Here is a 14661-nt window from a genome sequence, read left to right on the forward strand (position 1 = left end):
GACCCAGCTACAAACCGTCACCCTGGTGCTTGGAGTGCAAGGTCATACAATATGTGCACCACACATCAGATGAACGCCGGAGGATCAGCCTGCCAGCATTGCACATCGGTGGACATGAAAAATGTCACAAAGAGGAGATGAGTTATTGGCAGCACTCCGAGCAACTCGCAAATTCCTGAACCTCTAATCAAGCATGCTGCATTGGAGTGGAAACACATCCAGGATTGATTCTGGTCTACAAATGGTTCTCGACTAGTGATAGGACTCGGAGTTCTGTAAACAGTAATAATACCATTTCTTTCTCACCATAAAGGCACATAGGGCTGCCGAGGCAGTTTCATTGGCAAGGAGGGCAATCCTCGACAGGTCGCCACTCCGACGCAGGTTACTCCGACTGGTTATTACCTCAATACATTGGTACCGATTTCACCGACCTCAGAAGGATGACAGGCTGAGTCAACCCTACCTGGTGTGAATTCAACAGCCTGATAGGGGGCTTGAACTCAAGACCCTGGTATCTTAAGCCAGCCACCTTAACCATTAAGATAACACCAGGCCTTCCGTAAAGAGTACGGTACCCTAATTGAGGTTTGTTATATAAAAATACGCCAATTCTCTGTTTGTGCACATGTCTGAACTATATATATATATATATATATATATATATATATATATATATATATATATATATATATATATATATATATATATATATATATATATATATATATATATATATAGTCGAAAACTGCTTGGCCAAGTTGTTTCAACATTTTGGTTAGATCATGGGAATGAATAAATCCATATGTACATGTGTAGTGGTGCAAGTGGTATGATCCCTGACCCTTGCCGGAGGGAGGAGTGGGTATTGAGGGCGGGGAAGCTGGATAGACATGGCATAGTGCAAGTGATTCACTCACATCACATTCCGCTCCTGGAGGGAGTTGGGTACTTCGAGTAGTACATAGGCATGTTAGGCCAAATTGACTTTCCTGTACTTCGATGATCATTGTGTCGACTTTGCAAAAAGCGACAAGTTAGAATGTGCCAATTGATCCAAGTTTGCACTGACTGATCTACTCCAGAACAGTTCGAGGTAATTCCTGTACTGTACATCACACACACACACACACACACACACACACACACACACACACACACACACACACACACACACACACACACACACACACACACACACACACACACACACACACACACACACACACACACACACACACGATTCCATGAAGACAGCAAAAAGTTGATGAATTGAAACGGTGCTCATCTTCTTGGTGCCAACTATTTGCACCAAAACCACCTCAAGGTCAGAACCCCAATGGTTTTTGCTGTATATCATGCATACCAGTCATCCAGATCCTCTCGCAGCCTTGGCAGCCCACGTCGAGGAACTGGAGGGCTCAGCATCTCTTCCGAAAGTGGATCACCTTCTTCCTTTCGCCAATAGATTTTCGTCGTCGCAGTCCCACGGCTGCTGTGGTTCACTGAGATTTCCAGTGCTGCCGAGGAGCCGTCAGGAAAAGGAACGGTCTGTCCACCTTGCGCCTGCATGCCGAGAAAATGCTTCGACGTCACAGTGAAAAGAGCAAATAGCAAAAATTGCCATTTCGAAAATGTCAGTGCCTGTGGGACAAATACTCACCTTGGTAAATTCTTCAGTTGCAGCGTTTTCTGAAAATGGAGACGGCATTTAACGAAGAGACAGAAACTGGGATAAAGAGGCCATCGGAGCTTGAAGAACATTCATCGTGCTGCCTTACTGAATAATACAGCATTGTATCGATTTCTCCCTGAACCAGCCTCATACTTTCTGCTGAAGGATTGGGAAGTCGCAATTACCCGCAGAGGCAGATAACACTTTTATGAGAGGTCGTTCCTACGGCACGGGCACGAGGTTTCAGCAATAAAACACCCACGGCAGATGATAGCACAGGGAGAAATAAATAGGTAAGATCATTTCTTACTGAAATATGAAGAGCTATAATCACACTCGGTGGTTCGAGTATTCACTCGGAGTCCGGGAGGTCGGCAGTTGCAATCTTGGCCAAGCCATACCAGAGACTTAGGAAATGGTACATACTGCTTCCTTGCTCGGCGCTCGGCATTTAAAAAAGGTACAGCATGGGCAACGAGCCGTTACACAGGTTTGATGGGCCTAATGGTCTCCCCCTGCGTTGAAGTTAAGATTCAGGTCAGGTATGGGAGCATGTGCCGGAGCAGCGCGTCGCTGCGTCCATTTTCTGCCGGTACACCAAGGGCCATCCCTGGCCATCTGGCCATCCCCATCTCCTTGAGATGCTGATCACTGAAGTTGATTGAAGTTCCTTGGAAGGAAACTCATATTTTGTTATTTTTTTTTAAATATTAATTCAATATTCATGAGGGCTTAGAAGTGATTTCAGAAAGGTAAGTACCTGCCACAAGCAACTAAAAGCCATCCGACATCACAACAAGTAGGGTTGGGTAAATAGTGAAGCTTTTTCGGTTCAGTATCCGCATCACATTTTCTATGGCCATTTTCGATGCTGAATCTGAAAACGTTTGAATTTTTTTTTTTTTTTTTTTTTACCTCCGATGACTTTTGACCCCCTGAACTTTAATTTGTTCAAAATGACAACCAAAAAAAAAATGATATTTTTATGAATTTCTGACCAAATGAAAGAAAATAAGGCTTGTAATATATCAATTTATAGGTTTTTTCCGATCAGGAAATACGAAAATGACACTTATGCAACGATTTGATGATTTTTAAAACACAATTTTTGAAAACGGCACAATATTTTGCTAAAATTGAATTATCATTCTCAGATCAACATAAGACCGAGATCACACCAGTGCCGCCAACAAAAGTTCATTAATGTCATCCTGCACGGATTCATCGAGGTTTGATAGCATTCTTTATAGAGTTGTGTCGCTCGGTCAAACTGAATTTTTGAGTGCAGAATTTCCCTGCTCCATCCTTCACACGTCTTTGTTGGCGTATGTCTGGGGCTTACAGTTAAGCATAAATATGTCACTTCGGTTAGAAGTTCTTCCTCCGATAGTTTACTCAGTAAATATAGACTGCCTGGGGTCAAAGGTCCTTTGTGCGTTTTGCAAGTTTGTATAGTATTCAACTAGCAAAAGTACCCGCCCATGGGCGGGTACAGTTATCTGTTGAATGGCGTTGGTCCCGTCTCGATCGGATGAAATTGAGAAATTGACGTTGTCCGGTGACGTTGACCCCGTGACATTTGACCTTGACCTTGACCTTGATCCCCTTATGTCCGTTCCCAAGGATCACATATGCCAAGTTTCATCTCATTCTATCCAACGGTTTGGCCATCTATAAAGGACAAACAAACATGAAAAATTGACGTTTTAGTCAATTTATGATGTCATAACTCGAAAACCGGAAGTGAATGTCGTCAATCAACTGTGTCATTTAATTTTGATTATCTGTCGAATGGTTGTTGGTCCCGTCTCGGTCGGATGAAATTGAGAAATTGAAGTTACCCGGTGACCTTGACCCCTTGACCCCGTGACCTTTGACCTTGAACTTGACCCCCCTATGTCCGTTCTCATGTCCCAAGGATCACTCATGCCAAGTTTCATCTCATTCCATCCAACGGTTCGGCCGCCTATAAAGGACGAACAAACAAACAAACACACACACAAACACACAAACAAACAAACACACACACAAATATATTCTATCTTTTCAGAATAGTAGATAGCCGAGTATTTTTCTTTTTCTTCAAGTCTTCCTTTTTCCTTAGGACCAGTCCTTTTGATGCCCGTACAGTCAAAATGAAATCTTTCTCCAGCTTTCTAACAGCAAGAGTCTGTTCTGATTTGCGGGTCCATTTAAATGGTTCCTTTGTCTCTTCGCGTGTCATCTCCATGAATGCTGAGTCGACCAATGAATGCTGATATGCAACATCCAGTCAATTTGAAAATGTGATTAGCGCATTCCTTGACCTGAAAAACATATGAAATGATATATTACAAGCCTTAATAGTCACATTAGAGAAGGAAAACATGAAAAAGGTCAATTTTTTGGCCGCCATTTTGAATAAATTAAGGTTCCGAGGGTCAAAGGTCATCGGAAGTAAAAAAAAAATTCGACCGGATTCGGATTCAGCATTGAAAACGGCCGCAGAAAATGCTATGCACAAAATTTCAATCATATTTACCCAACCCTACTACAAGGTTTTCTGAATGGTCTCCGCATTCAGGGCTCCTTCTGCATTAGAATGAGCAGTCGTCGGACAACACAGAACGACTTCCCGGGGAAGTTGAAATCTGACAGTCGTAGTAGTAGCGTCATTGCAGCCTCTCAGCTGTGCATTGGTTAATGAAGGGAAAGTTGGTTTCGAAATTCCAATAGTCTCATAGTCTTCACCGTTTGCAGCCAAATTATTCAGCAAAACTTAAGGTACCCTTTTATCATATTGGAAAGACTCCCACTTCTTGTAATTAAGGAAATCAGCATCCGGCTCCTGTAGTGGTGATCTTTAATCACGGTTCTGCAATTTCACAGTTTCTTTGATTTGGCGTCGGGCAATGGATCAACAGCAGGGCCGGGAATGCAAGATGTATGGATTTGTCTAGTAATGAGTGATGAAGGATTGATAGATTCATTCCTGGAATCAGATTTTTTTTTAGTGGGAAATGAAAAGGTGGGAAACAAGTATTTTGATGTGCACAAAATTTATAAGCAATGATCAAATTGTATAATAAATTTAATAAACATATTAAAAAAGATAAATTATATTATTGCTCGTTTTGGAAGCCAAAAAGACAAAATCACAAATCTGCCCACTGTCTCTTTCCGCATCGTTATCCTTGTGGTTTTCATGTCCATTGCACTTTAATGTCTCATGTTAATGTCACAGCATTGATTGGTGCACGGAGCGACTGATTGGGACAACATTTGCTTCACCATCGTAGGACGAACAAGAAAGAGCAAATTATATGGTAATGAGAATCATTGATGTCTCATCCTCTTTCCTCGAAAGATCACGGGAAATTATCAGGGCCCTGGAGGTGAGACTTCTGGTTGCATCATTCTGGCATTACGATCAATAAATTCACAACAAAGTCAACGAAGAGCCAAATCGATTAATGAGGACCGAGAAGAAAACAAGGAAGCCTTTTATTCTTGCGCTGGTTGAAAGAGCTCAAAAATGGGAGGTTATGTATTTCTTAACAAGAAAGAAATCATTTTTGGGAGTGATCAAGGCAGCGGTGTGTTGCTGAAACACCACCCCGATTCAATATTGTTTTGTCTGATTGAAAAAAAATTAGAATTTTTTCCAGGAGGTTTTGGATTAATTTTTAAGCAGCTTTTACTGAATTTTTTTTTCACCCCGAGAGATAGGGACAGACATAGACAGACAGATGGCATTATATATATATATATATATATATATATATATATATATATATATATATATATATATATATATATATATATATATATATATATATATTACACACACATAGATATCTGTAGATACTGTAGATGATACCAAAAAAAAATTAAGGATCCCGATCGCAAAAGTGATTCCCATTTCAACATTAATTAGTTGGATGTTGAAATTGCTGCTTGGAAAAGTGGCTGTGAAATGGAGGAGGCATCTTTCCAAATAACACGATGGCTTACTCCCTTTCAGTGAGTAAGTTTCATGATATTTATTGTTTCCTTGAAGCTATGCGCATATTTAAACAACATTTGTCCAATCTGTCCCTTCTACTATTTGCCAAAATTCAAGAAAAATCATGAAACAACATCAGTCCACTCACCTGATGAGGCAGCCATGTCTCCCTGGGGACATTTCTGAAGCAGACATCCTGAGCCTGTTATTTCTGAACAAGTCCTCTTGCTCCAGGATGAGAGTTCCAAAGATTGGGACACTGGTGGTACAGTTCAAACACACACACAAAAAAAAGAGAAATTAAAGGACGGCAAACAGGAAACAAATGATTGCTAAGATTCTCACAATGAATGGTTGAGTAATAACATCTGATAAATAATACATTCTGATGGGAGAGTAGGTCCACCTGACGCAGGTTCTTCAACATGGAACTGTACAAGTGCCTTCCAAAAAGATGCCCAGGGAAAGAATGAGAAATTTTGCCAAGGTATCAGCACACAAAGGCCTACTCATAACAATAGGCCCCACAAGATATTTTACATGTGAATGCTAGGATATGGGAGAGCAGGTATAACATTCCTTCAAGAGGAAAGACCTCCATGATGTAGATCCCTGCTGATCAGTTTGTTGCTGCCTCATAAGGTAAATCGAACTCATGCTGAAAAGAGTTGACGTAAGATGCAATATGTTGCCATTAAATTATAATTTTGTGAAGTTGCAGACAGATATTGAGGAGAGGCCTTGAAAGGATGAAAATTAGTGGGTGTCAGACTTTTGCAGCCTGGAAAGAACGATTCCTTTTGCTTGTCCTCTTGCTGCTGTCTTGTCTGTGCCTGTTTGTGGTGAGGATGTTGCGGTCACGGAGGGATTCATTTACCTTGGCAGTCATATTGATGTTTCTGCTGGCTGTGAGTCAGAGGTTAATTGACATCTGGGTCGGGCCTGGCGAGTCATGGATTCACTGGATCATGGGGTGTGGCACTGTCGGTACCTGTGTAGGAGGGCGACAGTCCGTGCCTTCAGGTCCGTTGTGCTTCCAGTCTTGATCTACAGATGTGAGACTTGGACTCTGACCAGGGATCTGAGACGGTGACTTAATTCCTTTGGTACCAGGTCTCTTCGGAGAATCCTTGGCTATTGCTGGTCAGATTTTGTGTCCAATGAGCGGTTGCTGAGAGAGACTCAAATGAGATTTGTTACCTGTATACTCTGTGAGCATCAGCTACGACTGCATGGACATGTGGCTTGTTTTCCTGACGCAGATCCTGCTCACCAGATCCTCTCAGTGAGGGAGCCTCGTGAGTGGAGGAGGTCAATGGGTTGACCATGTGCCTCGTGGTTGCAGCAGGTTGATCAGCATCTCAAGGAGATGGGGATGGGCCAGGCATCTGCCTGGGGGGGGGGGGTGGGGGGGTGGCCAGAATGAGGCCCCTGGAGTACCGGCGGAAAGTGGACACAATGGTGCTCTGCTCTGGTGCATGATCCCATACCTGACCCTGATCTGACCTTGGTCTTTTAGATCTTTTCGTTCTTCAGGGTCTTTTTGGGTCTTTGGGGTTGTTTGGTTATTTTAGATCCTTGTGGTGGTTTGGATCTTTTGGTTCCTCAAGAGTGGGGGGGGGTGTCTTTTGGGCCCCCTGGGTACTTTTGGTTAAGTATTTGAGGTTACAATTGTGGGTGCTGTCAGGTCAGCTGACCAACCAATGGGTGAAGAGCAGATATACATACATACATACATACATACATACATACATACATACATACATACATATTGTTATGTCTGTGGGGTAGATGGAGGAATTTCATAGTAAAGACAGAACTGTGTGATGGAGCATGCTCGATGGATGAGCAGGAGACATCTCAATGTAATTTAACTCAGGAAAAGTGTCAACTTAAGGTTGTTATGTGTCACTGCATGGGGGGTGGTGCTGTGTTAATTAGGTGGGGGTTAAGGCTAATCTCTCACAGTATGTGATTGCCCCCTGTGAAGTTTTCCTGTTTTTGCCTTTACAAAACCGGAAATAAAAGGACCACGTTTTCAACAACAACAACAACTGAGCTGAACATTTCAGAGCAGGCAAAAACCCCGCCTTCTTGGCTTTGGACCTGCAAGTCACACCTCCGAGGCTGATGATTGGTTGAGGTGATGTGAGAAGACGCTTTATGAGAGAAGAGGGCATGAATGGAGAGGAGATAGTTGTTGTGAGGAACGTGGTTGAGACAGAGGGTCTTGTGTTTGCTCTCCTCTCAGTAAGATGAAATAGCAGCGCAATTCTTGTTGTTTGTGCTGGGATGAATTTGTTCACGTTATGAAACAAGACGCATGCTAGCCATTACTGTTCAGTTGAGTCACAAAGTTGTACATTTATGAGAGAGAGAGAGAGAGAGAGAGAGAGAGAGAGAGAGAGAGAGAGAGAGAGAGAGAGAGAGAGAGAGAGAGAGAGAGAGAGAGAGAGAGAGAGAGAGAGAGAGAGAGAGAGAGAGAGAGAGAGAGAGAGAGAGAGAGAGAGAGAGAGAGAGAGAGAGAGAGAGAGAGAGAGAGAGAGAGAGAGAGAGAGAGAGAGAGAGAGAGAGAGACAGAGAGAAAAGGGGGGGGGGGGGAAGAGGAGAGTGTCTCTCAGTCATAACTCGGAGTTATCCCATTTTGTGTTCGAGGCGGAAGGTGGCCCATCGTAGTGAGCGGACCTGGTGTTAAGAGAGGAGCAGGGGTTGACAGGTTTGTTTGTGAGAAGCTGCACAGCGGTTAGTGAGCCCTTGCATCAAATACCGCCGCACGTATTAACACATGTATGTTTCCCGTGCAGAGAGCGGCTTGGCGCCATTTTGGGTGCATTATCCCATTCCGGACGACGTGGTTCAATCGCCAATTTCATAAAAGATCATCTTTGGACAAAGCTAAGTGCCAGAATAAAGGGAGGGATTTTCTTTTAATTTATCTTTCCCCTTGTCTGTTTCTGTATCTGTGTGGAGGCGTCTCAAAATTATCTCGAGGTTACCTCATGTTACATTACCTTATGCTTTGATTTATTTTTATTATAAATATTTGATTAATATTCATTAAACCCTTGTTTATTAAATTTGCTTGTGCCTGTCTATTCGTCGTGGGTTCAAGTATAAACCCTTGTACTTCTGTCCTGGTGAACGCCTCTGGTACATGCCTTTGCCGCCCTCCATCCCACATACGCCATAACCTCCAGGGATCTTGGTTGTTCGCCTCCAAGAGAAATCGTTCAGCTATCCATCCAGTTCGCTGATAACCGCCCGTCCACGACAACTCCGTCGGGAAGGATAATTAACTTAACCCCCTGGACACGACAATACATACATAAATCACATACACTTGTTCCATTAAATATACACGTAGATTATCATTACCATCATGGCAATGTACAATTATCACCATCATAACATAACATTACCATTATCATTATCACTCTGAGGTTACCTAATCCTAAAAGGTGTACATTTGATAATGGCCTAATCAATTTTAGAGATTCGGCCTGTGTTGACCTTTTGACCTTAAAAATAATTGGTGGTTGAATGAATTGAGCTGATATGCAAATCCTCTTCAAATTTGAAGTTAATCGGATGGAAATTGACAATTTTAGAAATTTGGCCCATGTTGACCTTTTGGCCGATATTGACCGCAAAAATAATATGTAGTTGAATTCAAAGACTTGATATGCAAATGGCTCTTCAAATTTCAAGTCAATCAGATTAAAATTGAGGGGTTTAGAAATTTGGCTTACTTTGACCTTTTGGTGTATGATGACCTTTTGGCCTATGTTGACCTTAAAAATAATACATGGTTGAATTCATTGACCTGATACATTATGCACTTCAAATTTCAAGTAAAATTGGGTGAAAATTGAGGATTTTAGATATAAAAAAAGGTTGTCGACCTTCGGTCTTTGATGACCTTTTGACCTTTTGCATTAAAAATAAGTATGATTCAGTCGGACCACCAACTCCACCATTTGGTGAAGTTTCATGAAGATCGGTTTAAAATTGTGACCTGAAGGCGATTAAAGGTGAGTGGACGGATAAACAAACAAATGCAAGCGATGAACATAGTTGTCAAAAATTTTTAAATTTTTTTGCCAAGGAACAAACGAACCCAAATGCAATACCCTCTCCTTCGGTGAGGGTAATCATGTTTAAAACCATCTGAGTGGAAGCTATTTCGCTCTGAATAGGCCACAAGTTGATGCAAATGCCAACAAGCTGTTTTTGAAATAGAAAGAAGCAGCTCTGTGCATAAACTTTAAAATCTCTTTAGTTTACATCAATGGTGTGGATTTGATTCCCCAGGCGGTTCAGAGTGCGTCGCAGTGTTTGTCTCACTTGGCTGTGCCTGGCTGGTGGGGTGTAGAGGAGAAGCAGCTGAAACCCGAATCCTATCCAGGTTCCTCGTGATGACTCCAGCTTTGCACTTTACTTCTTCGGGTTCCTTCTGATGACTCCACTGCAGTATTTGGTGTGCCGTTTGATATTACAGTCATCCCTTCTAGAGGGCCTACTCAATGTATGAATGTAAAGGATCCTACGGTCCAAAATTTCATTCATGTCATTCTTTTTTATTGTGCGCGTGAAACATGGGAATTTTTCATGTACTGGCAATTCCAAAAAGGTGCATCACACCCTTTCCACATTAATATTAAACATGTGAATTTAATTTGGCACAAATTATCTTATGACACAACAGCACAAGGTAAGTGGAGCACGAAGGCAAAGGCTGAACGATTAAAACTAAAACAAGCATGAAGTGGGGTGTGATGTGTCCCTCATTACCTTGTGAACAATCAACAACAACACGTTTCTCATACAATGCAAAATTTGAGGGAAGGTTTGTCCGTATTACATGCTGGGAAATCTTTCTGGGTTTGTCCAATTTCTTAACGTTCTCTTTTGACAAATTACCAAACGTGCATATCAAATTGAAAGTACAAATACTTTGAATCAAGGACTGATAGAAAAGAACCAAAATGGTATTATCGACGTGAAACTCTTTCAATTTCCTTTGATTTGCTTTACCGGCCAACACTTGGGAATTCCTGCTCCATTTAAATTTGTTATCGATCACCGTGTCCCAATATATATGCTCAGAAACTTGTTCTATATGATGGTCATGAAAAAAAATCAAAGGGTCGTGGCCACCTGTTAAGTGGCCAAAATAAATAAATAATTTCCTTTGTCTTGTTGATATTAAGAACTAAATAATTACATCACACCAGTCAACAAACTTCTGAAATTTGTTCACGAGGAACGGTCACCGCAGGCAGGCTGTAACTACATATATATATATATATACATTGTAGAAGATTGGATGGTCAAGATGACACATTTTAAAAGAAGAAGAAGAAGGTGCTTCCAACCAAAAGTAAAAAAACTAGATCGATTCTGCTAATTTGAGCAAAAAAACAACAGACTATTGTGCCTGATGAAACTGGCTGTGAAGCTGGTGAAACACTGCCTGAGACCAGGTCTGCTCTCGCTTTTTTGCTTCAATTGGCGGAGTCGATCTAGTTTTTTAGCTCGACTGTTCAAAGAACAGAGAGCTATAGTGATACCCCGGCGTGAGCGTGAGCGTGAGCGTCAACATGTTAAAGTTTTTGGTGCAAGTTATTTCCTTTCTAATGTTTTTATCTACCACACTATTTTTTTACTGATTACAATATACAAATACATATATTGCTTTAAAATTATTTGGATCAGACTTCACTGCAATGCTTTATAAAAAAATATTATTAGACTAGTCTTTTAAAAACGATAAATGTATAAACAGGCGAGCATTGGGTGGCTTTGACAGCAAATCTAGTTACTTTTGGTTGAAAGCACCTTCCTCTTCTTTAAAAAAAAAAAATATATATAATATGTACACTGTATCATGAAATATCAACAGACATACTCTGACAACTGGGAGAAGGACAAAAGTGCAGGGAGGTATTTTTAAAAAATGCGTTGGACAGATTGGGCATAGATAAAGAAGGCTCCATGGAATGGTTAAGAGGAGGTCAGCTCAACTGGGACGTAGAATGAATCATAATAAATGCCCAAGACCATGGACAATACCACTGGCTTTATGAAATGGCAGGACTGAGTCAATCGGACAGATGTAGGTTCTGCAAGGGAGAAACAGAAAGTTCGAGCCACCTCCTATCGAGATGTAATGAACTCATGTCAGAACAACTGTGCACACAAAGGCACAATAAAGTATGTGGAGTAATTCACCGGCACTTCTGTAAAAGTTTCAATATCCTGCAGTTTCAGAAAAGTTGTGGAAACATGAACCAAAAGCAAGAATTGAAAACAAGGAAGTAACGCTTACGTACCACCTGATGATCCCATCGACCGTGAACACAGAAAACAAAGCTTTGGAACTGGATGTAAAACTTAAGTACAAAAAAAGAAAAGAGGGCATTGTTATTGCAGTATCACTACCCAGCGATTTTGGCCTCAACAACGCAGAAATCAAGAAGATGATCAAATGCTAAGATCTTAAGAATGTAGTGAAAGGATCCTGGAAGCTGAAGAATGCCGAGATTGTACTAATGATAATTGGAGCTATTGGAGTGATGACAAAGAACCTCACAAAGTTCTTCAAAAACATCCCTAGGACAGTCCAGGCACCCACCCAAAGTGACCGCTTCAGGTGAACCCGAGGAGACTGCCGTCTGGTAGATGACACCTCTGCACCACCCCAATACACACAACAGTGTGTTTTGCAGAGTTAAGTGTTTTGTGGTGGCCAGAGTGAAAATCCTGCCACCAACTTCCTAGGAAAGGTAACGAACTGCAAGAGGAGGACGTCCAAAGACAGTTGGCACCAGATATGGAGCGCCTCCGCCCTTTGGTGGGTTTTGTATTTAATCCTGCTGGGTGTCCATACATCCTCCACACCAGGGGAACCTGGTGGGGGGAGCTGGTTTCGTCTGGTGGGGGGAGCCAGTTAGTCACTGACATTCGACCATGAACAGGTTACTACATGTTTACATGCTGCCCGTCACAAGTCACAGATCTGATCTGGAGTGACCTGACAATCAGGGTTGGGTGACGCTGTATCGACTGGGCTGCTTTGTACCGTTTATTTGCACAGCACAACACAGGGACCCCATCCTCAAACGACCCTCCAACCTCTGATCCTCCAACCCCTGCCTTTCAGTGGCCAGATTACAGGAGCACACCACTACTCCCAGCATCAAATGGAGGTAACAACTAATGACACACACAATAACCTCAATGATCCACCCTTGTAAGTAAATGGGAGTTAAGTAAAAATATTACAATGGTGGTACAACTGTTAGTTACATTCCTGCGAACATGCATTGTTATACACGAGACTCCCCTCCCTCATTTGGCAAATCAATGATGCCAATTGTTCCCCAGGCGACTTTCATACAGAAATGCCTTTTATTTCGTCGATGTGTACTCGAAGCAAGATATTGACTGATGTTGCAGGTTCTCTATGAGGACCGTGGGAAATCAAATATTTCTGATGGAGGGAAGGAACCTGAATCAGTTCAGTGATGATGCCTTATCACTGAAAACTATGCACACCTGGTGAGGGTTTTCAATCTGGTCATAACAGTATGAACGATAATGAACATCCTGGTGCCAGATCTTGGGGGGTCTTACCGGAAAACATCGATGAAGTGGATGTTCAAGTCATATGGAAATCCCATAAGGGGAAGAGATGTCGCTGTAGAACAGAACTGTCTGTTAGTAGAACAATACTCCAGAAGTATCTGCATTTTGGAAAGTGTCAAAAAGTGAAACTTGCACAATGAAGTGGATACATCCTTTTAGATTGTTATAAATTGTCAGTAGTATGATAGAATAACTATCTTCGATTTGGATTGGAAAATGAAACACGGGTGAGTAAAGTGTTCACACGGTCGAGATCCTTTGTTTCACATTGTACGCCGCAGGATGAGATTTTCATCCTGCGGCATGCAACGTTAGACAAAGTCTAGAATTCTAAGGTCAAGTCCTGTGCCCTTGACCCACTTTCTGCACCGGTGACTAAAGAGCGTTTTGATGGACTTGTGTCTACAGTAACAGATATGTGTTTCCATCAAACCTCAAAATAGCTTTAGTGACACCAATTCTGAAGAATCCGAGACTTGTTCCTGAAGTCATGAGAAATAATCGCCCGATTTCTCATCTTGCTTTCTTGGGCAAGATCATTGAACAGCTGAATGATAACCGTCTTCTTGCAGTCACAGTCGGCATATCGGTGTGTACTCCATGCAATGTTCTCACTTCCAGGAGTTTTCTGTTTTTTAACCACCTAAAAAACTTCCTGTGCACACCACAAGTAGTGCAACTACCAGTTTTAAAATCATTTCGTCCAGTGGTTCAGGAATGCATATAAATCAAACAAACACGATGATCTTTCAAACGGTAATTCTCCCACTTGTTTAACGTCTGTGGTTTCCCTGGGAGATTTGGTGCATCTTAAAGACTTGTAATTCCCCTTCATTCCGGAAATGGATGAGATGATACATATTTAAACTAGAAGGGCTTTCTGTAGAGCGCATACCTCTACCTTGTAATTCCTGATCCACGAGAACATATCTGGCCAAATACATTTTTGAAATATCATGCTATCCAGTACTATATTCGTTTTTGGCCCTATCTCTCTATGATGAAGAATCACTTTAAAAAATCAAATAATTCTCGTATCCAGATCCGGATTCGGATCTTCACAAACATTGAAACAATTCATCCTTGCAACACACCCAACCTATCCACCAAGTTTTCTCCGAATCGGTCCTTAACTTTTGAGATATCGTGCTATATATGGTTTTTGGCCCAATCTCTCAATGGTGAAGAATCACTGAAAAAATTCTAGTAACCGGATCCAGATCCGGATCTTCACCAAAATCTAATCAGTTCTTCCTTGTCAAATACTGAACCTGTCCACAAAATTTTATCCGAATCCGTCAACAACTATTTGAGATATCCTGTACACAAGCAAACAGACAAACGGACAGGGGTG

At 41.7% G+C, this 14661-nt stretch overlaps 2 protein-coding genes across 6 annotated transcripts in view; both read right to left on the reverse strand.

Annotated features, from left to right (window-relative positions):
• Positions 1-2571, reverse strand: part of LOC147013555 (uncharacterized) — a 35195-nt gene extending 32624 nt beyond the window's left edge. Inside the window, exons 1-2 of one of the 3 annotated variants that reach the window (XR_015051371.1) lie at positions 1664-2569; positions 1367-1566 (exon numbers count right to left, since the gene is read on the reverse strand). Coding sequence is in view for 2 of the 3 variants with exons in the window: in XM_085855445.1 (XP_085711571.1) it covers positions 1367-1566; positions 1664-1711 (248 nt within the window). In the remaining variant the exon portion in view is untranslated. Of the gene's footprint in view, positions 1-1366; positions 1567-1663 lie in introns of all 3 variants that reach the window. The other 2 variants (XM_085855445.1, XM_085855446.1) reach the window with 2 other exon arrangements.
• A 1275-nt stretch (positions 2572-3846) lies between these two features.
• The window catches only part of C14H8orf34 (chromosome 14 C8orf34 homolog), a 36856-nt gene continuing 26041 nt past the window's right edge, over positions 3847-14661 (reverse strand). For 2 of the 3 annotated variants that reach the window (XM_085855448.1, XM_085855449.1), the window contains 2 exons: positions 5809-5919; positions 3847-3981 (listed from right to left, as the gene is read on the reverse strand). In XM_085855448.1, coding sequence (XP_085711574.1) covers positions 3965-3981; positions 5809-5919 — 128 coding nt within the window. In that variant the 3' untranslated portion in view covers positions 3847-3964. Of the gene's footprint in view, positions 3982-5505; positions 5920-14661 lie in introns of those variants that run through there. The other variant, XM_085855447.1, reaches the window with a different exon arrangement.

The sequence above is a fragment of the Eptatretus burgeri genome, chromosome 14 (assembly GCF_056783735.1).
Source record: "Eptatretus burgeri isolate ZD-2024b chromosome 14, Ebu_testis_v1, whole genome shotgun sequence".
Lineage (NCBI taxonomy): Eukaryota > Metazoa > Chordata > Myxini > Myxiniformes > Myxinidae > Eptatretus > Eptatretus burgeri.